This window comes from Eptatretus burgeri, chromosome 1 (assembly GCF_056783735.1).
Source record: "Eptatretus burgeri isolate ZD-2024b chromosome 1, Ebu_testis_v1, whole genome shotgun sequence".
NCBI classification, from domain to species: Eukaryota; Metazoa; Chordata; class Myxini; order Myxiniformes; family Myxinidae; genus Eptatretus; species Eptatretus burgeri.
In genome coordinates, this window is record NC_140961.1 from 52,790,179 (window position 1) to 52,814,462 (window position 24,284).

The window sequence follows — 24,284 nt, forward strand, 5'->3', positions numbered from 1 at the left end:
GATCACCCACCTATGGTAATCAGTGTTGCATTATTTGAACAAATATTTTTCTGACCTTGAATTTGTCATGAACTCATGCCAGACCTTAGTATCGGGTAAAACTTGACTCGCATAGATATCAGCAGTCCTGTTAATACCCCAGTAATGCAGGGATTTCATTTTTGTTTTATGGTTGTTTCAAGCAAAGAGAAATTATTAAATTCAAATATTTTAATAATTATGATTTATGAGGTTTTCTTATCTTTTAGCATATTTTGTTTCTTTAACAACAAAAGGTTATTGGCATCATGTTGGTATATTAAAGGAAGTTACTTGAACTGGAGTATAATATTTTCCTTATAAATTTGAAGGTGTATCTTAGAATGATCGACATCCTTTGTTTCATGAGTATATAATTAATTAATATTTATTCATATTATAGTATTTATTGGAAATCTCAAGTTTTATTTTATTCTTAAACTTTTCATTTTGAATTTTATATTGGCTTGGCAGATAAAATTTACTCATTGTAGAAATTGGTGTATAAACTAGAATAAAAAGAACCAAAAGCAGAAAAATTATCAGGACCATTGAATAGAGTATCGAGAAAATTTAATGTATTCTCCATAAAACAAGTGGTCATAAATTGGTACTTGTGAAATCTGTCCCTGCGACCTTGCGCTTTGGACCTCAAAAACAATAGACTTCAAACTTCTGATCAGAGAATCAATTCAGTCTCCCAATATACAAACCCTGTTCAAATTCCAAGTCAAGCGGATGCAAATTGACGATTTTATGTGGCCTTAACATTTTGACCTCAAAAACAATAGGCTTCTAGCCTTTGACTAGCTCTACCAGGTGGTTAAATTTTGTGAAGATTTGTGTATAATTACAATCTGTAGGCAAGTGACAAACAGAGACAGACTCGACTAACCAATATACTTGTCAATCTTCGATTTCTCAAGTAATAAGTGCTTAGATAATATCAAAATTTAACGAGAGGGGAGCACTCGGGAGAGTGCAAAACCTCCGCCGCCAATACTGCTGGGTCACTCAAGTGAACCTTATATCTTATTCATTAAATATGATGTCAACAGTGCTGACAGTTATAGTTCTTTTCTCCAACATTTTTTTTGGGGGGGGGGGTTGGAAATCACTTAAAATATGCAGAAATGCAAAAAAAATTTTCTCTATTTTTTTTGGGGGGTAACTTTTTGGGGGTTGGAAGTCACTTAAAACATGTAGAAATGCAAAAAAAATTCTCTATTTTTTGTGGGGGGGGGGGGGGTAACAATTTTTTGGGGGGTTGGAAATCACTTAAAACATGTAAAAATGCAAAAAAAATTCTCTAACAATTTTTTTTTGGGGGGGGTTGGAAATCACTTAAAATATGTAGAAATGCAAAAAAAAAAAATTCTCTTACAATTTTGTTTTGGGGGGGGTAACAATTTTTGGGTGGAGGTTGGAAATCACTTAAAACATGTAGAAATGCAAAAAAAATTCTATAACAATTTTTTTTGGGGGGGGGGAACAAGTCCAAAATCTAATGGCATGATCCTTGGACCATACCTAACCCCCCCACCAAGTTTCGTCGAAATCCATCGAGGAGTTTTTCTGCAATAGTGTTCACAAACAAACAAACAAATAACAAACAAACTAACAAACAGAAAGGGGTGAAAACAGTAACCTCCATCCATCTTCGAAGATGGCGGAGGTTAATAAATGAATAAATAATGGTGGTAAGTTGAATATTAATTAAACGAACAGTCTGTACCTTTTATTCTGCCTGTCATTACAGCTCATGTAAATGTCAGAGGTAGTGTGCAAGCCAGAGAGCTCGCTGAAAGATTGCCACTGCTTATGTCATCAAAAGGCAACGACTGATCATGTCCTTTCTTTGAATAAAATATGTCTAAGCAAGCCTCAAAAGGCAGATGGGCCTGAATAATTTTCTGAAAATTCGAGTGTTCTTGTTTGTTGGTTTTTGTTGTAGTCAGTTTTGCAAGAAACTTCATTGCAGGAGGAGGCCATTTGGCCCATCATGCTTGCACTACATCAACACCACATTAATGCAATATTTCAATTTATCATTGTAAATTTACTGGTGGGGTTGGGGGGAGGTGGAGGGGTTGTGTAGTGTAGGAGATGATCCTATGATTCTGGTTATTTCTACTTTTCCAGAAAAAAAAAATCCATAAAGGTCGATCAAGGTGGGGTGTCCAGGGACGTGATCATTCCTCACCTCTGCATTCACCCTCCCCTTTCAAAAGCAAACATCCTTTCATTATTAACCTCCGCCATCTTCGAAGATGGATGGAGGTTACTGTTTTCACCCCTGTCTGTTTGTTTGTGAACAGTATTACGGAAAAACTCCTGGACGGATTTCGACGAAACATGGTGGGGGGATTAGGTATGGTCCAAGGATCATGCCATTAGATTTTGGACTTGGTCCAAAAAAAAAAAAAAAAAAACTGAAAATTTTGAAACTTTTTTTCAAAAAAATTTCGATTTTATTTGAAAAATATTTGATTTTTTTCTTTTTTGCATTTCTACATGTTTTAAGTGATTTCCAATCCCCCCCCCCCCAAAATTTGTTAGAGAAAAAAAAAAACTTAGAAATTTTGCAACTTTTTTTTCAAAAAAAAAAAAACTTCGATTTGTTTTTTGGGCATTTCTACATCGATCATCGATCTAGTTTACTTTATTCAATCGTGGTTCAGTAGAGTCTGATCCGTTTTGACCTACAATGAATAGGATATCAGGTTCACTTAAGTGACCCAGCAGTATTGGCAGCGGAGGTTTTGCACTCCACCGAGTGCTCCCCCTCTAGTTTTTATTGTTTTAATGAACGTCCATAGGTATAGCTTCTTCTTCTTCTTCTTCTTCATTAATATGCAGCACAAGGCTGTGGGTAGCATCATTGGTTGAGGGTGCGGCTCTGCTGCTAATGCAATAAATTCCCTCTGTCGGTTCGGGTAAGAATTTGGAATTTGTTCATGGTGCCGGTGATAGCTCACATACTCTTTGTGAAGGATACCATAAGGATCTTTAACATCCACCAAGTAATGCCAGCAGACGGGACTCCCAGTTTAACGTCCATCCAAGGGACGGCACACGCATTGATGAATCACCCTCCCTGTGAAACAGCGGGATGCTAGTTTATAGCTGGGTCGGGATTCAAACCCAGGATAGATATCTAAGAGGTGAGTGTGCGTACCATCTTGACCATAAGTCTCGGCCATCTTGACAGCGGTGGTATGGCTAGAGAAGTATGGCTGACTCGTGTACATTTCTACTTCAGCAATTCACCTTGAGTGATGAATGCTTCAACCCTGGAGTCACTGGCATATCCTGGCAGGTGGCCGATGCACCAGGACTAGTGTTTTCTTCATTGAGACAGACAGGTTGGTGGCATCTAAATCTTGTACTGGCGCTCGTGTTCTCCCACCGCTTGCTGTATTTTTTTCTCCACCAATCTCCAGCTACATGTGATTTTGTGTTTATCTCACCATGCCATTACTTAAGCTCAAATAATCTTTTCATCTGCATAAATGTATTCACAATCTTCATTCCAGTTATGGATTTCTCCTCTCTAGACATTCCTGGGAACTGAACACGTCTACCGGATTGATGTCCAACTTCATTCTAATTTGAGACATAATATTCTCACAAACCGTGATGAGGAACCACCTGCCAAGTATGTTGTCCTTTGGCTCTCATTGTTTGGCAATTTTGTGAACTCAGATTCCTAAAAAATATTTAATTTCTAAAGATGACAGTTACTTTGCTGTTTTGAAATGTTGTTCCTGCTGAATTATGATACGTTTACAACAATGTTTAATCTTACTGTAATCCTTTTTGCAGTATCTTTTGAAGTTCAGTCTTTGCTTTGCTTTGGGACTCCGGCAATGTTTTTCACAATCTGCAAAGCAAAAAGAAAGTGTTAGCAGTCGTAATTTAGCAATACCAACCAATAGAAACCATAACCAATAAAGAGGTGACATGCCAGAAGACAGATATGTCTGACTAATAAGGGCTACAGACAGCACGAACCAGACTATGCTTCGCATAATGGAAATATTGGTGGAATTAATCAGCAGATGGATCCTTAAGCCCTTGAGTAAACTAGCATCATCATCATCATCAACTTCATCATCATTATGCTTTCTTCAAATTATCTTTCCTAACCACACAATTCTTTTGGATGATTTATACCTTGGACTTATCTAGTTATATTGACATCCAAGTGGGCGCCACACCCACACACAGAGCACATACATTGATCGGCCTGTGTTGTTTGCCCAGCAGATAGGCAGGCGTGCCCCTCTGAATGTCCACTCAATGCCAGGCCACCATGGGAATCAGGAGCGCAGTGAGACATTTCCAAGTACATTTGGCTTGCTGCTTTACCCTGAAAGCGATTTCCATCTTGCACTCCCAGCCTTCCCAAACAACCAGATTATATATTGACGTTACAATTACTAAAGTTTATTGATTTAATAATAATATTTCACCTTTAATACCCGCGATCAAAAGTCGAGACATCCCTTTTCACTTTGAAGAAAATTCCCCACATGTGTCTGATTTGCATAATTTGCTTAATTGTGAAGGTCATCAACATAACCTACCTTGTAAATAGTCAGTAAACAGTTTAATTTATCAGTTTTGGAACATCATGTAAGGAGTTTAATGCAATCCAATAATGAATAATATACAAATGGTTGTCATGAATTGGCAACTTCCAATAGGATCATTTAAACCGTTCTCACCAACACAAATCAACCATCGGGAACGCCATAATGAAGTGGAACACTACAAACTGGAAGACCATTAAAAAAAAAAATCACCTTAGGTGTAAAGAGAACCCTGAGACGGATTGTTATAATGGAACAGATGTGACTTGTCACATAAATCCTCCACTCTGTGACAAAACCGTTGCTGGAATCAATTCGATTTCAGGCAAAGCCTGCGTACGGTTTGTCAAGCTCTGCATTCCACAAAATACCAAAGAAGAGGAGCTGTGCACAAGTCTTCCAATTCTCTTCTTCTTTAACGACCACAATTATTCCCACATTCTTGCGGGGTTGGCCGGGGGAGGTTTATGGTCCAAGTCGTGAATTTTGAATTTGGACATGGTGCCGCCAATAGTATGCCTACTCTGCGCTCAAGTCTTCCAATTCCAATCGTGTGATCAACATATGCATATTGGATCGAGGGTCAGTGATAAATACTTTCTGACAAAATGGGACAGAAAAAGCACGATTAGCTTTTAGCCATCTAGTCTGGGTTCGATTCCCGACCCAATTATAAACTGTCAGATTGGTGTTTCGTAAGCAGGGTACTCTTCACCTCAACATCAAGTCTTTTGGAACACATTCTTGTTTTATGAAAAAATTACACCATCCTCGGAGGGACATTAAGCAGGGTGTTCCATCTGGTAACATTATCTGGTTGACGTTAAAGATCTCATGGTGTCCTTCATGAAGAATAGGAGAGTTTATCACAAGCGCCCTGAACAAATTCCAAATCCTTGCCACCTTCGGTAAAATGCCGCACCCATCAGCTGTTTCATAAATTCTTGGCCCAGAAACTTTCCATGGTCAACCCAACAATAAGGTGGGAATAATTCAGGTTGTGAAAGAAATAGTGGTGGCAGTAGTCATCGTAGCTCAGGTGTGAACACTTTTCGAAGGGCTAGACATTCCACCGATGCAGTGCCCCCATGTATGTTTGGCCAGGAATTTGGAATTTTGCCAGAGTGCTGGCAATATCTCACCTGTTGTTTGTAAAATGATGGTGGGATGTTTAACATCCTCCAGATAATGCTTGCTGATAGGTCCTCACATTAACTTCCATCCGAGAGATGGTATACTCATTGAAACAACACCCTGCTTGTGAAACAGAAATCTGACAGCTCGTACGTAGTCTGGCTGAGAAGTGAAACGAACATTTCCAGTTCAAAAGTAAGTGTACTACCTGATACACACAAACCTGTCAGACACAAATCATATCGGGGCAATGAATGGGAATCCTGAGACCCCCACATGTGAAAGAAGGGTTCGCAGAGCGACGGATGAATTCAGATGCACAATATTCGAGTCATATTGTCGGGTCTGCTCGATGTTTTGGAATGGCAATTCTAAGCGCAGTAACAATTACTAAAAAAAATTCAAATGTACAATCCAACGAATGGCAAATATATTAGGAACTGTTAACAGATGTTCAGCCTGCAATGATGGCACAAGGACCATCTACAAGGTATTTAACTGCTGCACAACAAGGAATATTTTGCATGATCAATAAAAAACAACTCTTCTATTGCATGACTTTCAGGAGGATAATGGAGGAAAATCGGTAATTGTACTGTAGAAAGTTCAGTACTGTAATTGTACTGTATAACAACTGAAAATGTGATATTAAACAAACATGTACAGATCGTTGAAGTGCAGTATTGCGACTCTATGACTGGTTTGGAATGGATCAAAGACAACTACATGAATGAAAGGATATTGCCCTATATGAGTGATTGAAGGACTGGCAGGATAGCCAAGCGGTCTGTGTTGTCTAGCCTGGGGTCGAGTCTCCACCGAGTTATACATTCTCAACCTGGCGTTTCGCATGCAGGGAGAGGCTTCAATATCTGTATCAAAAATATGTCAAGGCGGAGGACGAGTATGCCAGCATGGCTCGTTGGTGTGCGTTAAAGATTCCACAGTATCATTTGCGTAGAGTAGGAGAGTTCTCAGAGGCACCTGGAGGAAATTACAAAATTCCAATCACTTTGAGTCGGATGTCAGGCCTGCTCAGCCGGTTCGTGAAAGACTTGGGCAAAAAAAAAAAAACCTTCCCGACTGACCCCACAGAAGGTGGAAGTAATTGAGGTCGTTAAAGTAGTACAATTACAACAAAAATGAAAGCAGAAGAAAATTGAGTTTATACGAGTTATTTCATAATTACACATCAATATCACAAGGGTACTTAGTAGATTGCATGTATACCTACACCAGGCTGAACAGTTTACGTTTTGTATCCCACTTATCGGCTGGGTTGGGATCCGAACCTGAACCAAAATCTAACCGGCTTGTTCTTGCCACCTACACCATTCACACACCTAGTTTTGATATCACTCGTCCACAACTTTTTGAGATATCGTGCTATGTATCGTTTTTGGCCCCATCTCTCAATTGTGAAGAATCACTTAAAAAAAATATGGGATCCGGATCCGAATTCAGATCTTCACCAGAATTGAATCAATTATTCCTTGTTACACACCCACAACATGTCCACCAAGTTTCGTCCGAATCCATCCACAACCTTTTGAGATATTATGCTATAGATCGTTTTTGGCCCCATCTCTCGAAGGTGAAGAATCACTTTAAAAATTATCGTAGTCGGATCCGGATGCAGATCTTCACTAAAATCTAATCAGTTCGTCCTTGTCACACACCGAACCTCCCCACAAAATTTCATCCGGATCCGTCCACAACTTTTTGAGATATCCTGTACACAAACACACAAACAAATGAAACTGCTCGTTGAGCAAGGAATTGCCAGAATAACTTTGTCAAATCTCCATGATCTCTGAAAAAACAAAAACCTGGAAATCAATTTGGTTCTTATCAATCGATAGTGCTACTGTTTAATGAGTTATAGCACTTAGTTTGGTCATGATCATAACTTGGAAGTCAATCGGGATCGAAATGACGTTTTTATCGCAATTTGAAAGTTTTGACCCGATCCCCCTGACATTCGACCTCCGACCGCTAAGAAGGGTATTGGTGTGACACCCCAATGAGACATACGGTTGGATGCAGAATTGGAAGATGCACATTTTGGATTTGATTTGAAGTCGATACGACCATTTCAGCAGACGTTATTGCGAAGATAAGAATTTCAGTTTTTCGGTGACCTTGACCTTGACCTTTAACCTAGATTCACCAAAAACGACGAGTGTCTAAGTTGGACCATGGCCGACGTCTGTACCCAGTTTGGTCATGATCGCTGAAACAGTGTGGCTGCTACAGGGTAAACAAACACAAACAAACAGACAGACAGACAGACACACAGAATGACACACACAACCGACCAACATAATTGCCGAAATCCGAAGGATTCCGGCAATTAACAACAAGAAGACATCGTGCAGAGCACAAGACTTGCAAAATCCATAAAACAAATTTAACCTCAAAAATAATTGCTGGTTGAATTAAATGACCAAACATGTAACTCCTCTTCAAATTTCAAGTGAATCGGAAGAAAATTGACAATTTTAGAAATCTGGCCGGTTGACCTTTTTGGCCTATGTGGACCTCAAAAATAATTGCTGGTTGAATTCAGTGAAAATTGAGAATTTCAGAAATACCACTTTAGTTTTTTTTTTTTTTTTTTTTTGTATACCTTGGTCGAGGCTCGTATGAGAGCTAACACACAACTCACAGCAAGGAGGCATGAGACAAGAGGGGCGGGAGTGGAAGGGACAAATCATTGGGGAACAGACACAGGTGAACTGTGGAAGGGAGAGGGATGGGGATGGGACGGGGAACATGGCGAGGAGAAGATGGACATTACAGGGACTTTCAGGAAGGAAAGCAGGAGAATTGAAGGAAGTGGGCTTGGGTGGATTATCGGGGGTAGAAAAGATCGAGGATTTGGATGGGGGAAGATAAGAGGTGGTGGTGAACAGCTGTTTTGAAAGCCTGGAGGGAAGAATGGGAAAGAATAGAGTGAGGAAGTTTATTCCAAAGGCGGGAAAAAAACAGGATTGAAAGAGTGAAGATGAGCAGTGATTCGTGATTTTGGTAGTTTTACCAGAAGGGGTTGTTGGCGGACCTTGAGCGCCCTGTGGAAATGTGGTTGGGACAAATCGCAGAGAGAGCAGGGGGAGCAAGGCTGAGAGGAGTCGGTAGAAGACAGAAAGACCACCGACCAACCTGCGGTGATTGAGTGAGAGGCCCAAAGACTCAGCTTCATTGCGGGAGATGCCAATGATCTTAAAAGCCCTGGTTTCGACAGCGTGAAGTCGAGAAAGGTGGGAGGCAGGAGCACCAGCCCAGAGGGGAGAGCAGTACTCCATCAGGCTACGGACAAAAGCTTTGTAAGTGGTCAGGAGCTCAAGAGGGCCGAGGAAGGACTTTGCACGATGGAGGATTCCCAGTCGGCGACTGGCTTGTGAGGCAAGGTTGGAAATGTGACTTTCCCAGGAAAGGTCATGGCAGATAGTGAGACCCAGAAGCTTGAAAGAAAAGACTTCTTCCAGAGGATTGTTGAGAAAGTGGATGGGGGGGTTTTCTAAACGGTCCTTTCGAAGAGACATAGTGAGAGTGTGAGATTTGTCTGGATTGAAAGACATGTTCCACGTGTTGGACCAGTTTGTGATTTTATCCAGATCTGCAGTGAGCGAAGAAGCTGCTGCTTGCCGGTCTGAGGGATGACAGATGATACGGCAGAGGGTGGAGTCGTCGGCAAAGAGAAATAGAGGATTTTCCAGAGAGTCCGAGAGATCATTGATGAAAACCAGAAAAAGAACAGGGCCCAGAACGCTACCTTGAGGAACTCCAGCCTGCACAGGAAGAGGGGATGAAAGAACTCCATTTAGGGCCACACGTTGACTGCGACAGGAGAGGAAGTCTGCGAGCCATGAGTGGAGATGGCCTTGAATACCATGGGAAGAGAGTTTGGTCAGTAGGGCAGGGTGCCAGACTGTGTCAAAAGCACGTGATATGTCCAGGGATACGGCTCGGATTTCCTGTCTGGCATTGAGGACCTCCATCCATTGATGGGAGAGCAGTAGCAGCATATCTAGGGTAGAGTGACCTGGTCTGAAACCAAATTGATGATTGGAAATCAAGCCATTGGAGAAGAGGAAGGATTTCATGTCTGAAGCGATGATGGATTCCATAACCTTGCTGATGATTGGGAGAAGGCTGATTGGTCTATAGTTACAGGGATCTGTTTTTGCACCTTTTTTATGCAGGGCAGTGATGTTAGCAGATTTCCAAGCAGATGGCAGATGACCTTGGGAAAATGAGAGGGTGAATAGAACAGAGAGAGGGTGAGCAAGAGCAGAAGAGCAGGCTTTGAGGACACGTGGGCTGATGCCGTCTGGACCGGTTGCAGAATCTGACTCGAGGTTTGAAAGCACGCTCTCCACCTTGTCAGGAGAAAAGGATACAGAGTCCAGGGACAGGTGGGTGCGACTGGGTAAAGTGGGTAGAGATAGTGATGGGTTTAGGACACAAGATTTAGCTGCAAACACCGAGTTTAGACATTCAGCTTTATCACGTGTGGAATCAGCAGTGCGGCCATTTGAGGTAAGGGTGGGATGGAGGGGAACATACACCAGAAACAGATTTGATTAAACGCCACCAGGATTTTTGAGGAGGGAGAGAGGTTTGAGAGTTCAGACTTGAGATGAGAAAGATGTTGTTTTCTGGCTCTCCTGAGGGTAGATACACACTTGTTCCGAGCTTTGTGGAAAGAACTGAGATTGCCCTCAGTTGGGTTTGCTTTCCATGAGGCAAAGGCAAGTTGTTTCAGGACAACTGCCTCGCCACAAGCTTCAGTAAACCAAGGGCGGGAGGAAGGGTAAGACAACTGAACACGAGAGGGGATAAATCTGTGCATGAGGGAGAGCAAGTTTCTTTGAAAGAATTCCCAGGATGAGTTGATGTTTGAGAAAGTAGTGATAGGAGACCAGTCTGTAAGTTTGATGGCTGCTCGGAGACCCTGCCAGTCGGCTTGAGTGAAATGCCAGACTCGACGGCGGTGAGGTGGTTCTCTGATAACAGCCAGAGAGATGTCCACTTTAACAAGGACGTGGTCAGAAGAACCAATTGGAGCAAAGGAAGAGCAGCAGATATTGTCAAGGAAATTTGTCAAAAACAGATGCTGAAGAGATGGATTACCATGGGTTGAGATCCGGGTCGGGAAGATGACCGATTGAGTCAGTCCCAATGAGTCGCAGAAAGCTTATGCTGATGTCCCATGGCAGGTGAGAGAGGTACCCACACCTAACCAACTGGTGTGATGACAATTGAAGTCGCCACATAAGAGGAAGAGAGAGTTTGGATGAGAAGATAGAAGATGGTCCATGTTTTCGGAGAGTGAGGTGTAGATGGAGTCATCACTGTTCGGTGGACGGTACAGTACACATATAAACATGAGGTGGGAGTGGAGGGGAAGCCGAAGCCAGAGGTATTCCTGGGGGTGTGGGGAGTGAGAGCAGTGCAGGGAGAGTGAGGAATAGAGTCTTTGATGAAGAGAGCAACACCTCCACCAGGACGAGGCTCAGGTCTGTCATACCGTAAGAGGGAGTAACCAGGGAGAGATACTTGGGAGTCAGACACGTCTTGGGAGAGGAAAGTTTCTGTTAGGCAGATAATGTCTGGTTTGTCAGTGGCAACCTGTATGGAAAGATCTGAAAGGTTTGAGCGAAGGCCCGGATATTTGAGGTCCACACTTTTAATGAAGAGGTAGGGGGAGGAGGCTTTGGGTGCAGGAGGTGGAGGGGGCGGGGGAGGGTAGGACGAGGGAAGAGGGGGAGGTAAGGAGGGTTGCTGAAGGAGTGTGGGGTATTGCAGAATAGCGAGGGGAGGGCCGAATGAGGGAGGAGAAAAGGCTCTGTGGTGCTGGGAGAGAGGGGGACAAGAGACAAGGAAGATGGCAGTTGAGGATTTGAGGAGGTGGAGTGAAGAGATGGAGGTGAGAGGGCAGTGGAGGGAGGCAGGTTGGTGGATGAGAGGGGGGGCAACTTAGAGAAGGAAGAGTGAGGGGGATGAAAGGTGGGAGAAAGGTGAGGGGGGAATTTTTGAAAGAGGTGAGAGGGAGGCTTGGAGGGAGAAGAGTGGGATGGTTGCTTTGAGAGTGAGAGTGAGGGGTGAGGGGGGTGAGTTGGCACTGAAGTTGGAAAAAAAGAATGGTTGATGGAAAGCGAGCATCCATGGCAAACTGTGGTTTTTAAAAGTTTTAGGTCAGAGATGCGATTTAACACAATTCTTGATGGATGCAATGAAGGCGAATTCAGAGCATGGAGAGAAGAAGCGCTGTAATAGTTTTTAGGCAAGGAATGAAGGAGAGGTCTAAATGAGAGCAGTCTGTTAAAATAGCAGAAGAGTAGTGCATTGTGAAACAGTAAAGAGTACAGTTGTTGACCTTTGGTCTATGCTGACCTTTTGGTCAATGTTTACCTCAAAAATAATTAGCTGTTGAATTCAGTGACCTAAAATATAAATGCTCTTCAAATTTCAAGTCAATCAGATGAAAATTGAGGATTTTAGAAATACCACCTTAGTTGTTGACCTTTGGCCTCTGTTGACCTTTTGACCTCAAAAACAATAGGCTTCTTCCTTATACCAAAGTCTACCATGTGGTGAAGTTTTGTGCAGATCGGTTGAAAATTGTGACCTGTAGGTGACAAACAGATAGACAGACAAGCCGGTAGGCGACATGGCTGCTCGCTCTAGATGGAAAGCTGGCTGACGCGACTATCCGATATTCATGTACATGCTATCAATCAATTTAGCACAATAAATATGATTATCACAGCCCTCTTTGTTTGCGCCCAGAAACCCACCTTGTAAATTCCAGGCATGTTTCCAAAGAGACTCCAACAAATGGCAGCCCTGGTAATTCCATTTATCTATTCGCTAAAGATTTTATTTTTTTATATGATGCTGTAAGACATTCTCCTTGGGCACAAAAAAAACACAGGTCCCTCGGAGGTCCAGTTTCGGAGGTATTGATTTTTTTGTACAGTCCACAATAAGTGTACGATGTACGATAAAGTATTTTAGCTGTTGCGAAGCAACGGAGATGTGCATAGCAACCATTCATGTTTGTGTACATGCGAGCCACATTGTACACATTTCACCCAAGTTCCATCAAAATCAGACTCTTTCTCTTAGAGATATTCACAATTAACCGTTTCTGAAATGTTCAACATGTACTCGCCCAAAACCTATCTCCTCCGACAAATGTTTTTTGTTAGGGCTGCAAATTGGCATGAAGGGAGCGAGATAGATTGCGCACAGAACTCTAAGCTTCGATTTTTCGATTAATTTTTTTGATTTTTTTTTGACCACTTTAAAGGGCCGTTGCTATGCCGTTGCTGGGGCCTGGGGTCACATAATCGAAAGCACACGATTCCCAGAAATATTGGTCCTACCTACCAAATTTCATTGGAATCGGTTGAGTGGTTTAGCCCTATAGGCTTGACCAAAGTTTCGCGGACAGACAGACAGATGGAAATGTCCAGAATAAGGGTGCTCTCAGAGCAGCCAACAGACAGACAGACAAACAAACAAAGACAGAAAGAGGTGAAAACATAACCTCCTTCACCTTTTGTGGTGGAGGCAATAAAAGCAAAAGAAAACCATGTTAACGAAACTCATAAAAAGGATGCAACTACAAATGTGAAATAAATGACCCCCAGATGGCTTTCAAAGTAAAATGAAAGACTTTAGGCATTTAGGCATTTGAAGTCTCCAATCTCAGACCGAATACATTTGAACGCGCACAATGGGAAACAAAATAAAGGAAAGGCCTATAGTCTCGGGAAAACTGAAGTTCATTCATAGACAGTATTTCGTCTGGAATCTCACACAATTGGCAGTTTGTGAAAATACAAATTGTGTTTTATAGCACACCTTAACAAGCTGGTTTAGTGCACCCGGAACGATGCTCTACCATTTCCTAGGCTGCCTTCTCTGTGGGAGGCACTTCCTCGACCACCATGCATTTTCCGTGGGTTAATTGTAGAAATTAACCTTTGCAGAGCAGCCCCCTGCAGGGATCGTTAAATGGACACCCACAACGAGATTGAGGCAAGGTGGAAGGAAAGCCTGTGTCATCATAGTCGCTTGAAAAGGCGAGACTGGACACCCACTGAGGACTTCATCTTCTGAAGCTCAGAGTCAAACGATGTGGGAAGACAGTGAGCCATGCAACCCCCCGCACCTCCACCCCTTACAAGGCATTTGAGGATGCCGCCTTATTTGGATCATTGTCCCTGTCAGATCCTGAGCAATTGATATTCATTGCACAAAATTTGAGCCTCAAAGGAACTTCAGGCTGTGATCGTGTATCTGTTAGAACACTTCGTTTGTGATTTATTTATTTATATCTTCCAATATCTGCTGTGGTGTCAAATGCAGACAGTTTGTTATGTGTGACATTACTCTCCATTACATAACTCCAAGATGCTCTTCTTTCCCAGAATTCCAACAAAGGATATAATTAGGCAGGAAATCAGTGTCATCCGCAGTCGGTTTGGCTCAAAGCCTGTAGGAACTTGTGGGTGGCACACATCTCACGTCTGGTCCTCATTAAAATAATGGAAAATGAGATCAAGTCTTTTGGGACAGATTCTTGTCTTTTTTTCTTGTATCACGAGGCCAGGCATGGGCATTGTGCCTGGCTAGTCTCTTCGTGAATCGAACAAAAATCGTAATTGAAATAGCAGGCAGACATGTTGGTGTGATTTACAGAATGATTAACATGGATTGAAAATACAGACCACTTCTATTTCACTGTGCTGACCAAAACCACAAACTATCTACAACAGAACTGGATGCATGAACTTTCTCTGAGGCATTTCCAGGTGGCCATTATACAGCCACAAGCACCTGCTGCTGAAGGGGCCTGCTTCCTCTCTGAAAGGAACAGGCAGGTATGGAAGGCTGATTCCTAACATGAGATTACACTCACTTGCACTCTCCTGTGGACACATTTTCTGTTCAAGACTGGCTCCATCATTGTGATACCTCCACTCATACATAATAAAGCTTTTGATAATCTATAATAATTTGCCATTAATCCACAACAAATACACAGCGTCATCCACCTGTACATTATTACTAAAGTATGAAACTTGAAGGGCACTCGGTGGAGAGCATACAACCGCTAGGTTAAATAGTTTACGTTTTGTACCCTCACTGATAGGCCGGATCTGGATTCGGACCTGAACCAAAATCGAAGCAGCTTGTTCTTGTCACCTAACTGACTCATCCACTAAGTTTTGTCATAATCCATCCACAAGTTTTGGAAATACCATTCAACATTATTGTATCTCGTTTTTGGACCCATCTCTCAATGGTGAAGAATCATTTAAGAAATTTAAAAATTCGAGTATCCGGATCCGGATCTTTACCAAAATCAAATCGATTTGACCAAGTCCACCAAGTTTCGTCCAAAATCCGTCTGTAACTTTTTGAGATATCCTGCTCACAGACAAACAGACAGACAGGGGTGAAAACAACCTTGGTCCACCTTCAGTGATGGATGTAATTAGACTGTCCCCCATGCAGCAGGAGACGGCGTCTTGCAATCACTTGTGTGTGTCTGTCAGGGCTGTAACTGTTTTACCATTTGAGCTTTTGTCATCAAATTCTCATCAAGTTTTACTATAAATTTTCAGATGTTTTCTAGTTGTCACTGTATTTTATAACTAAAGACAATCCGAAGTTTCTTTTGTCAAAACACAGCCAACCAGGAGATCACCAAACATACGCTCACATTTTTCTTCGACGAAAGAACCACAGAACTTTTCTTTCTGCCAATCGGCTTGGCCTGTGAGTGTTCTCATCTGAACCCTTGGCTCATGATGTAGGGCACCTACAGTAGGTTCAAATCTCATACACCATATGTGTTTCTCCATTGTATACCAATGCCCTTGTAATTCCTGTAAAAGTCCAGTTGGCTCGTCCTAAATGTGGTACAGCTAGGTATAAGCTCTTCTATGAGCCTTGATCAACATAAATAAAATAACAAAAAATGAGGAGTAAAAGATATCCTTCACCTGCTCGAGCAGTTAGAAGCATTGCCCATCTGACTATAATTGTATGTTCAAACACCGCTATGAGGGACGGACACCATATTGAAGGACGAAATGTCCTATTACGTATGAAACACTGCCTGGAAAACCTGGCAAGCAAGGTGTTTCCTCTCCTTTTAATGCTGTAACTGTCTTAGCAGGCACAGTTGTTGTAAAGATAAACTATTTTGAAAGTTTTATGAGTATAAAGTATCACTTTGTTGTCGCATAAAACGCAGGTCTCTGCTTGTTCAGACAACTTCATGTATGATACACAGCATGATTAATTTTGTTCTCGTTCCATCCTACCAAGAGAGGACTTTTGTCTCAACATGTCATTGCCAGATCCACATTCCAGAATTATAGAAGAAGAAGAAGAAGAAGAAGAAGAAGAAGAAGAAGAAGAAGAAGAAGAAGAAGAAGAAGAAGAAGAAGAAGAAGAAGAAGAAGAAGAAGAAGAAGAAGAAGAAGAAGAAGAAGAAGAAGAAGAAGATGAAGAAGAAGAAGAAGAAGAAGAAGAAGAAGAAGCAGGCGGATATTCGAAGAGGAGGAAGAAGAAGCACTCATCTTGAGATGCATAGGCCTGCTAAAGTAGTTTTTCCTTGGCAAGGGAGCACGATCTTGGATGGGTCACCACTCTGACGCAACATATTCGATCGAATAGCTCATTCTTCCCAGTAAGCTGGTACTCATTTTACCGACCCCGGTAGTACGACAGGTTGAGTCAACCGTCCTAATGTTATTTATAACGGCACAACAGGGTCTCAAACTCAGGGTCCTAAGATCTTAAGCCAGCCACCTGAACCCTGAAGCCAACACCAGGCTCAGGATAAGAGCATGTAGTGATAAATTATACAAATTTGTATATGAACTGGCACAATAACCAACATGATATGTGAATTCGTCTCAGTGCTGTGTAGCCTTGATTTTTTACATCGACCCAGGTATAAATGGTCACCCTCGTGCGTGATTCATCAGTGTGTGTGCCGTCCCTTTGATGGACGTTGGACTGGGTGTTCCCATCTGCTAACATTAGTTGTTGAATGCTATAGATGCCACTGTGTCGTATATGAAGAGTAGGCGACTTAACATCAGCACTCTCGCTTCATTCAAAATTCCTGTCACTTTCATCTGAACATCAGACCAGTTCAAGTCGGTATACACTTAGTTACCTAAACCACCAAACGTGGACAGAGGTTATATTTTCACCCCTGTCTGTCTGTCCGTTTGTCTGTCTGTGAGCAGGATATCTCAAAAAGTTATGGACTGATTCAGACGAAATTTGGTGGACAGGTTGGGTGTTTGACACAGATGAATTGGTTGTATGTTGTTGAAAATCTGGATACCAGAATCTTTTAAGTGATTCTTCACCATTGAGTGACAGGGCTAAAAAATGATATATAGCACGATATGCTCAAAAAGTTATGGACTGATTTTGACAAAACTTGGTGGATGAGTTGGAAAGGTGACGACAACAAGCTGATAAGATTTTAGTTCAGGTCTGGATGCAGATGTAACCTAGAGAGGGATACGAAGTGCAAACTGTTCAGCCTAGTGGGTATGCTCTCTACCAAGTGCGGTTCTCGTTAAAATTTGTTTCTCCTTTTGGCAAACATTGGATACTGTGAATATCTGGTTTTGTAAAACTTGATTTATCCCCATACAATTTGATTCTCCCCCAATCCCACTTCCGTCCCCCACATTCGACGAGAGCAACGTTTCGAGTTAAACTTCTCTTTTTGACGATTCAAACCCAACTCGATGGCCAAAACTCTACTAACTTAAAGCGTTGCTCTATCCAATCAACCAGAGTTGGTGTCAAAGCCACCTAATGCTCACCTGTTTATACATTTATCGTTTTTAAAAGAGTAGTCTAATAATATTGGGGGGGGGGGGGGTTGGAAATCACTTAAAACATGAAGAAATGCAAAAAAATAATTTTTTTTCTCTCACAATTTTTTTGGGGGGACCAAGTCCAAAATCTAATGGCATGATCCTTGGACCATACCTACCACCCCCCCACACCAAGTTTCGTCGAAATCCTAATCACTTAAAACATGAAGAAATGCAAAAAAATAAAAAATCGAAAAGTTGCAAAAAAAAAATTTTTCTCTAACAATTTTTTGGGGGGGGGGTTGAAAATCACTTAAAACATGTAGAAATGCAAAAAATAATTTTCTAACAATTTTTTTGGGGGGCTACACAGCACTGAGTAGCCAGCACCAAGTCACAGCCAAGTGACTAGTCTAATAATATTGGGGGGGGGGGGGGGGGTTGAAATCACTTAAAACATGTAGAAATGCAAAAAAAAAAATTTTCTCTAACAATTTTTTTTGGGGGGGGGGACCAAGTCCAAAATCTAATGGCATGATCCTTGGACCATACCTACCCCCCTACCAAGTTTCGTCGAAATCCTAATCACTTAAAACATGTAGAAATGCAAAAAAAGAAATCAAAATTTTGTTGAAAAAAAAGTTGCAAAAAATTTTTTTTTTCTCTAAATTTTTTTTTTTGGGGGGGGGGGTTGGAAATCACTTAAACATGTAGAAATGCAAAAAAAATTATCTAACAATTTTTTTTGTGGGGGGACCAAGTCCAAAATCCAATGGTATGATCCTTGGACTATACCTAACCTAACCCCCCCACCAAGTTTCGTCGAAATCCGTCGAGGAGTTTTTCCGTAATACAAATAATTTAACATTTTCACGCTCACGCTGACGCTCAAGCCGGGGGTATTATAGCTCTCTGTTCTTCGAACAGGCGAGCTAAAAACTCAATAATTATTTTGTTCGATTAAAATCTTCCCATAAGGATTTTGTTCTGAAGTGAGACAGCGAGATTCATAAAGTTGTATACTTCATGGTCGGAATAGTAATATACTGATCTCTTTGGTAAACAGGTCGACACATGCCAGGTGCACAATGACCAACCAGCCCCAGTATTCTGCCAATGACGACTCGTTCAACGAGAGGTTGGTTTTTTCTGTCCAAAAAGGAAATTGGTATTTGTATATTTTAGGGGAAAAAAAACCCTCCATTAAAAGCACAAAGCTATGGCGAAAGAGTTCAAAAAGACCCAACGGAACGTGAGGTCACTCACGAAGAGGCATCGTGCATTCACTTCAAAGCTTCATGGTGAAACCTCTATTTCTATTGTCGGTTAAAGCTATGTTCAGAGACATTATTAACCAAATAGAGAAATGGAAATACACCATTTAAGTGTTTCCTGTATTGTTGTCTGGATCGTTCATTGATAGAAAAGAAAGAAAATACAGCGTTTTGCTTAAACAGATATTTCTGTATTTAATAAAAGAACCTTCCAAACATGTCAAAGATGAAAGAGTAACTGTTTCCATGTCCCTTTAACCCACAATCGGGTATGACAATTACTTTGAACGAATGCTATTTCAACAACAAAATTGCTTGAAAGAATGTCTTCTGCTTTTAAGTATTTGTTTCATGGTAACTTAGACAACATATAAAGCAAACATAATTAGAGTAAGACAATATGTGGTTTACGGCAGGGGGTTCCCAAGCTTAGTTAGTGTTGTGACCATCAAGATGAAACAGGGTGGTGAAAATGAGGGTGTTTTCTTTTTATATCATTGTGCTAGCTTTAAAAAGGGACAGCTGCCACAATTTAAAATTCTTCCATTTTGTATTTGCCGCACCTGGAAACATCACCCATGGAGAGGAACTTCCTCCAAGGGATACCACCACTATAACATCTCAGCAAGCCCAGTACCCGACCTACGACCCCGACGCTAACTTCTGAGATGCGGTGTGCCATCTCTACCACAAATGCAAGCTTAGAGCGGTTGTGTTGCAATGTTCAAGTATCACACTAGCCCAGGTCAGTAAATGCCCGACAAAATTTGATTACCCGGAGTATAAACGTTCGGTGCAATGCCATATTTTTGACAGGAGAGTACTGATCTTGTCGACACAGATACCGGGGTCATAAGGATTTCGAAATGTCTGAACCGGATCACACCGAGAAAAAGGTTGGGAACCCCTGCCTTATGGTGTCTAAAGAAACCCAAGGGAAGGAAAAAGCATGCACAAAGAGGCTGCAGCAGAGCAGGGTGAAAGAGAGTTGGAGCAATTGCTTTTGTGCTCCATTCTTTTGCAAAACTGGTCGTCATTGGGTGGAATGTTAGACTTTGTCGAGGCCAGTAGTGTCAGTCTACGTCGGCGGACAATTCGCAGGAGAAGTTTTATCAACTGCCGATTCAGAAAGGTACGCTAATCACCGTGGGAAGAAAAGTAAAGCTGATGTTTCGTGTTTTAGCCCATCATCGGAGCAAGGTAGTCTTTTACATGCTCATCGCAAAGCATATACAGGAGTATTAAATGCATTAAAAGCATTAGCACGATTGCCAAAAGAGGATAACTGTTTAACATGTTGGTTTACTTAAGCAGAAACACAAACGTGTTTCACTGAAATTGTCAAAGCAATTGACTGGTTTTCGTAGAATACGTGTTCGACTTTCAGTTTGAGAGGAAATGTTACCTTTAACACTACAGAATGACGCATGGCACTGTTACTCGTAAAAAAAATATATATATATATATATATATATATATATATATATATCATTTCTCAATGCCTCCTGAAGGTGCCTTTTTCAATGAGGGTTTAACACACTCGGAGGGAGGAATGGGGCGTATGCATGCAGCTGTGCATGCACGGGCGATGTGTAAATTTGGGAACTTGAGGGCAAACATAATCCTCACGGGCCTTTCCAATGTGCCTAGTGACTGGACCTTGAAGTCTCGGCACACAATCACTTGTCAAGTGCAGGAAATAAGCACATGTAACTGGTACGGGAACCAGGGAAGGCCTTCAAAGGCCGTGCCAAAGTATGGAACGCAAGACAGCTGAGCACACACCACCAGAGGAAGCAAACGCTACTCATCTCTACACCTTCATCTTGTCTTCTCTTTACAATCTTTGTCCTGCCATCCTGCCTCTGCCTATTATTAAAATTCCCCCCCAAAAATATAAAAAATTGCACATGAACACTTTGATGAAGAAAAAAAAAAAAAAAGAAGTTGATTGGACATTGAAGAAAGAGACTATTGGCTTATCACAAGAAAAAGCAAATTAGATAGAATTATAATAAAACATACAACACCTCTCAAATTCTGTCCGACGACTACTTCTTCACTCGTATGCAGCACAATATCCCTGCAGGGAAGCATCATTGGCTGAGGGCACGGCTGTGCCACTGATGTGATGCCCTCTGCTGGTTAGGGCAGGAATTTGGGAGTTTCACCATGGTGCCGGCAATAGCTCGCCTACTCTTGACAAAGGACACTGTGGGATCTTTAACGTCCACCAACTAATGTTGGCAGACGGGACGCCTGTTTAACGACCATCCGAAGGACGGCACACACATTGATGAATCACCCAGCCTGGGAAACATCGGAATGACAGCTGAGAGGCGAGTGTGCATACCTCTCGGCCATCCTGTCCACCTTCTGTTATACTATTATCTGTAGACAAACATCTTTTGTTTGAATGAGATTTTAACCTTTCCTACTTCAATCCCTTCTTATAACATTACCATCTGACATTTGGCTCATGATGCACAGGGCCCAGGTTTTAATCCTATATACTACAGTATATGTGTTTGCCCACTGTCTATGAACATCCATATAATTTTAGTAAAGGTACACTGATGTCGACAGAAGTTGTTCCCCTGCCTGTGAATTCAGCTCCTCCATGAGCATCAGTTGAATGTTTAAAAAAAACAAACAAACAATAGAATTCCAAAATGTGCTGTACATCCCTCCAGATGGAGGGTAGGTATTGCAGAGGAGAGTTTACACTTCGACATCCACCACTTCCTCACCAATAAAGCGTAAAGACCCTCAGATTCACCCATTGTATCGGCACACAATTGCATATTCTTTTAAATACTGCACATACAAGGATTATTGTAATTTATTGTGCACAGCCCTGTTTGAAAAAGCAACACAGTACTGGGATCCTATTTTGGCCGGAGTCGAAGCAAGACTAGACAACCATAAAGCGAGTTATCTATTACTGAGCTCTCCTCAGTGCTCCCCCTTTCTCAATACAAACCTGCAAAATGCTGTTACCATATTGAAATAAGGATTGAATTGAAATTGATTTATTATTTGCCTGCAAAAAATGCAAAATCACACTATCAAACAAAGCTCACACTCTATGATGGTAACGACAAACCAAATGGCAAATATTTCAGACTCTTCCATGGTTAACGGCTTGAAATGCATGCAAAATCCTTTAAGCTACTCTCTGCACAAATATACAACAATAGCAAGCAAGCATTGTGGAATGAAACATCGCTGCTTCTTCTTCTTGTGTATGACAGCTTGCCTGCCAGGGAGCTATCATTTTGTTAGGGCACAACTGTGCCACTGGTGCTGTGCCCCTATACCAGTACACTGGTACTCATTTCACCAACCTCAGAAGGATGACAGGCTGAGTCAACCCCACCTGGTGTTAATTTAGTATCCAATGGGTATTAAACTCAGGACCAAAATCGCAAGCCAGCCACAAAGCTAACACCAGGCTTTAACACTGCTATATTCACCAGAGTGTTATCTTCCCTTGGCAGAACAAGTTTTACTTTCCAGATCAAATGACATTGTTTCACCTTTTTGAATCAGTGAAAAAGAAAGTTTTGAGTTCTTATCGTTGCTCCTTGTAGCCAAAGATGACCATTCACAAATGACATGGTAACACCAAGATGTGTGAAATTGTTAATAGTGTGGGAGCTGCTGCCAGCACAGCAACCACACTCTAAGATACCAAGCAGCATAACCTGTCGTCGAGGAATACCTTAGAAGCCCAGTGCACTTGCCACTGGCATTTTGGGGGCAGGAATTTGGTGATCTGTTTCGGGTGCCAGTGACAACACACATACTTTTTCGTTAAAGACGCTGTGGGATCATTAACGTACATCAACTAATGCTGGCAGGTGGATCTCTTGCTTATAATCCATCCAAGGGACGGAAGACTGTATTGGTGAAACGCATGGATTGAGAAGCACTAATTTGATGGTTGAAAGTCAGGTTGGGGAAATACCCAGACTAGAAACCTCTATCATCTTGTCAACAGTTTTGGGTCAACTGAAAGCGAGGCAACCAGAACAAATGCTGGACTTTGTGTTTGGGTCGATGCTGACATTTTTAAAGCTTTACATGTAAGTGAAGAAGACAGGAATATCTCACCTTCAGGCACAGTCACAATATGGGTGTGTGTAGGAATTGGGATTTCTGCAAAAGACAAAGGAAAAAGTTTGTCACAAACATCTTTGTAGTGATGAGAACTACAATTGCAGCAATATCTGGATATGCAGAAAGGCACAGGCTGGATAGAAGGAAAGGGCCCGGGGGAGGTAGAGGTGGGGGGACGCGATTTGGGGTTGAAGTCAGCACTGGAAACTTGTCCCCTTGGACTCTATGGTCACCGGAACAAAGTATGCGTTGTTCTTGAAACCAAAATAAACAGCTGCTCTTTCCTTTGCCACACCGCAGCTTGTATGAGAATGTTGCCCACTTCCCATTCACAAAACGCTTTCTAGAATTCACCTCTGAAACAATAAACTACTGGAATGCAAAACTGAAACCAACAATCCCAAATAAAATTCTGATCGGGCAATTTGATTGAAGAAAAGATGCATCGTTGGTAATTCCAGGCCAAGGATGATTTTGATGCACGTGCTCGTAGGGTTTTAACACCAGGCGAATCTGGTAAATCACTTTCACAAATTCTTTGTAAGCTGTAAATCTGTTTTTGTCCATGTGTACTTCTAGAATTTGGATGTACAAATCTTCAAAGTTACACTGTGTCACTTTTCAATGATATATATTTATCAGAACCTAGTGGGAAAAACTTATGAAGATGTATTATAACATTCCTGTCGGGGTCTTGTTTCATTTGCATCACAGAGAACATGCTGTTTAAATGAAAACACCTGCTTCTTCAAATTCACTTTAAAGATGTCCAAAATATTTTTCGTCGTTTTATGTTACTTTTGGCTTATTACTCATTGGCTGCAGTCAGTGGCGTACAGACAACACTACTGTTTGCACCTGTTAAAGATTTACAGCAGAATCATTCTTCGAGACAAGAACAATAATTGCTGCATGATATCACCATCATAAGGTGCCTTTTTAATCGCTGCTCCTATCATTGTCGAGCATAGTGAATCGAATGACATTTTGATCAGATTAAATATCCATGGAACAAGTATTATTTTTAAAAGGGTGATTTTAGGGTGGGCTTAGTAAGTGTCATGCATACCAATGTGTGACTGCGAAATGTTGCTGGCATTTGGGTTTCCCAATTTTAAAAATGGTTCTCTATCTGTTGTGAAGAATATGATTTAAAAATAGGGACTATAAAATATTGGCAACAAAACCTCATGCCCAAAGGGATCAACAATTGTTTGCCTTTTTTCAGTAAAAATAAATAAATTATATATATATATATATATATATAT

At 41.5% G+C, this 24,284-nt stretch overlaps 1 protein-coding gene and 1 long non-coding RNA gene across 11 annotated transcripts in view; one reads left to right on the forward strand and one right to left on the reverse strand.

The window, feature by feature from the left end:
• Nucleotides 1–17,650, forward strand: part of LOC147034486 (uncharacterized) — a 131,434-nt gene extending 113,784 nt beyond the window's left edge. For 5 of the 6 annotated variants that reach the window (XR_015058980.1, XR_015058982.1, XR_015058973.1 and 2 more), the window contains 2 exons: nucleotides 3,281–3,383; nucleotides 3,576–8,430. This is a non-coding gene — a long non-coding RNA (uncharacterized LOC147034486). Of the gene's footprint in view, nucleotides 1–3,280; nucleotides 3,384–3,575; nucleotides 8,431–14,539 lie in introns of those variants that run through there. The other variant, XR_015058987.1, reaches the window with a different exon arrangement.
• The window catches only part of LOC147034488 (netrin-1-like), a 224,726-nt gene that overhangs the window by 24,397 nt on the left and 176,045 nt on the right, over nucleotides 1–24,284 (reverse strand). For all 5 annotated transcript variants that reach the window (XM_085884117.1, XM_085884148.1, XM_085884127.1 and 2 more), the window contains 2 exons: nucleotides 23,011–23,055; nucleotides 3,827–3,901 (listed from right to left, as the gene is read on the reverse strand). In XM_085884117.1, the coding sequence (XP_085740243.1) occupies nucleotides 3,827–3,901; nucleotides 23,011–23,055 (120 nt within the window). The remainder of the gene's footprint in view (nucleotides 1–3,826; nucleotides 3,902–23,010; nucleotides 23,056–24,284) is intronic.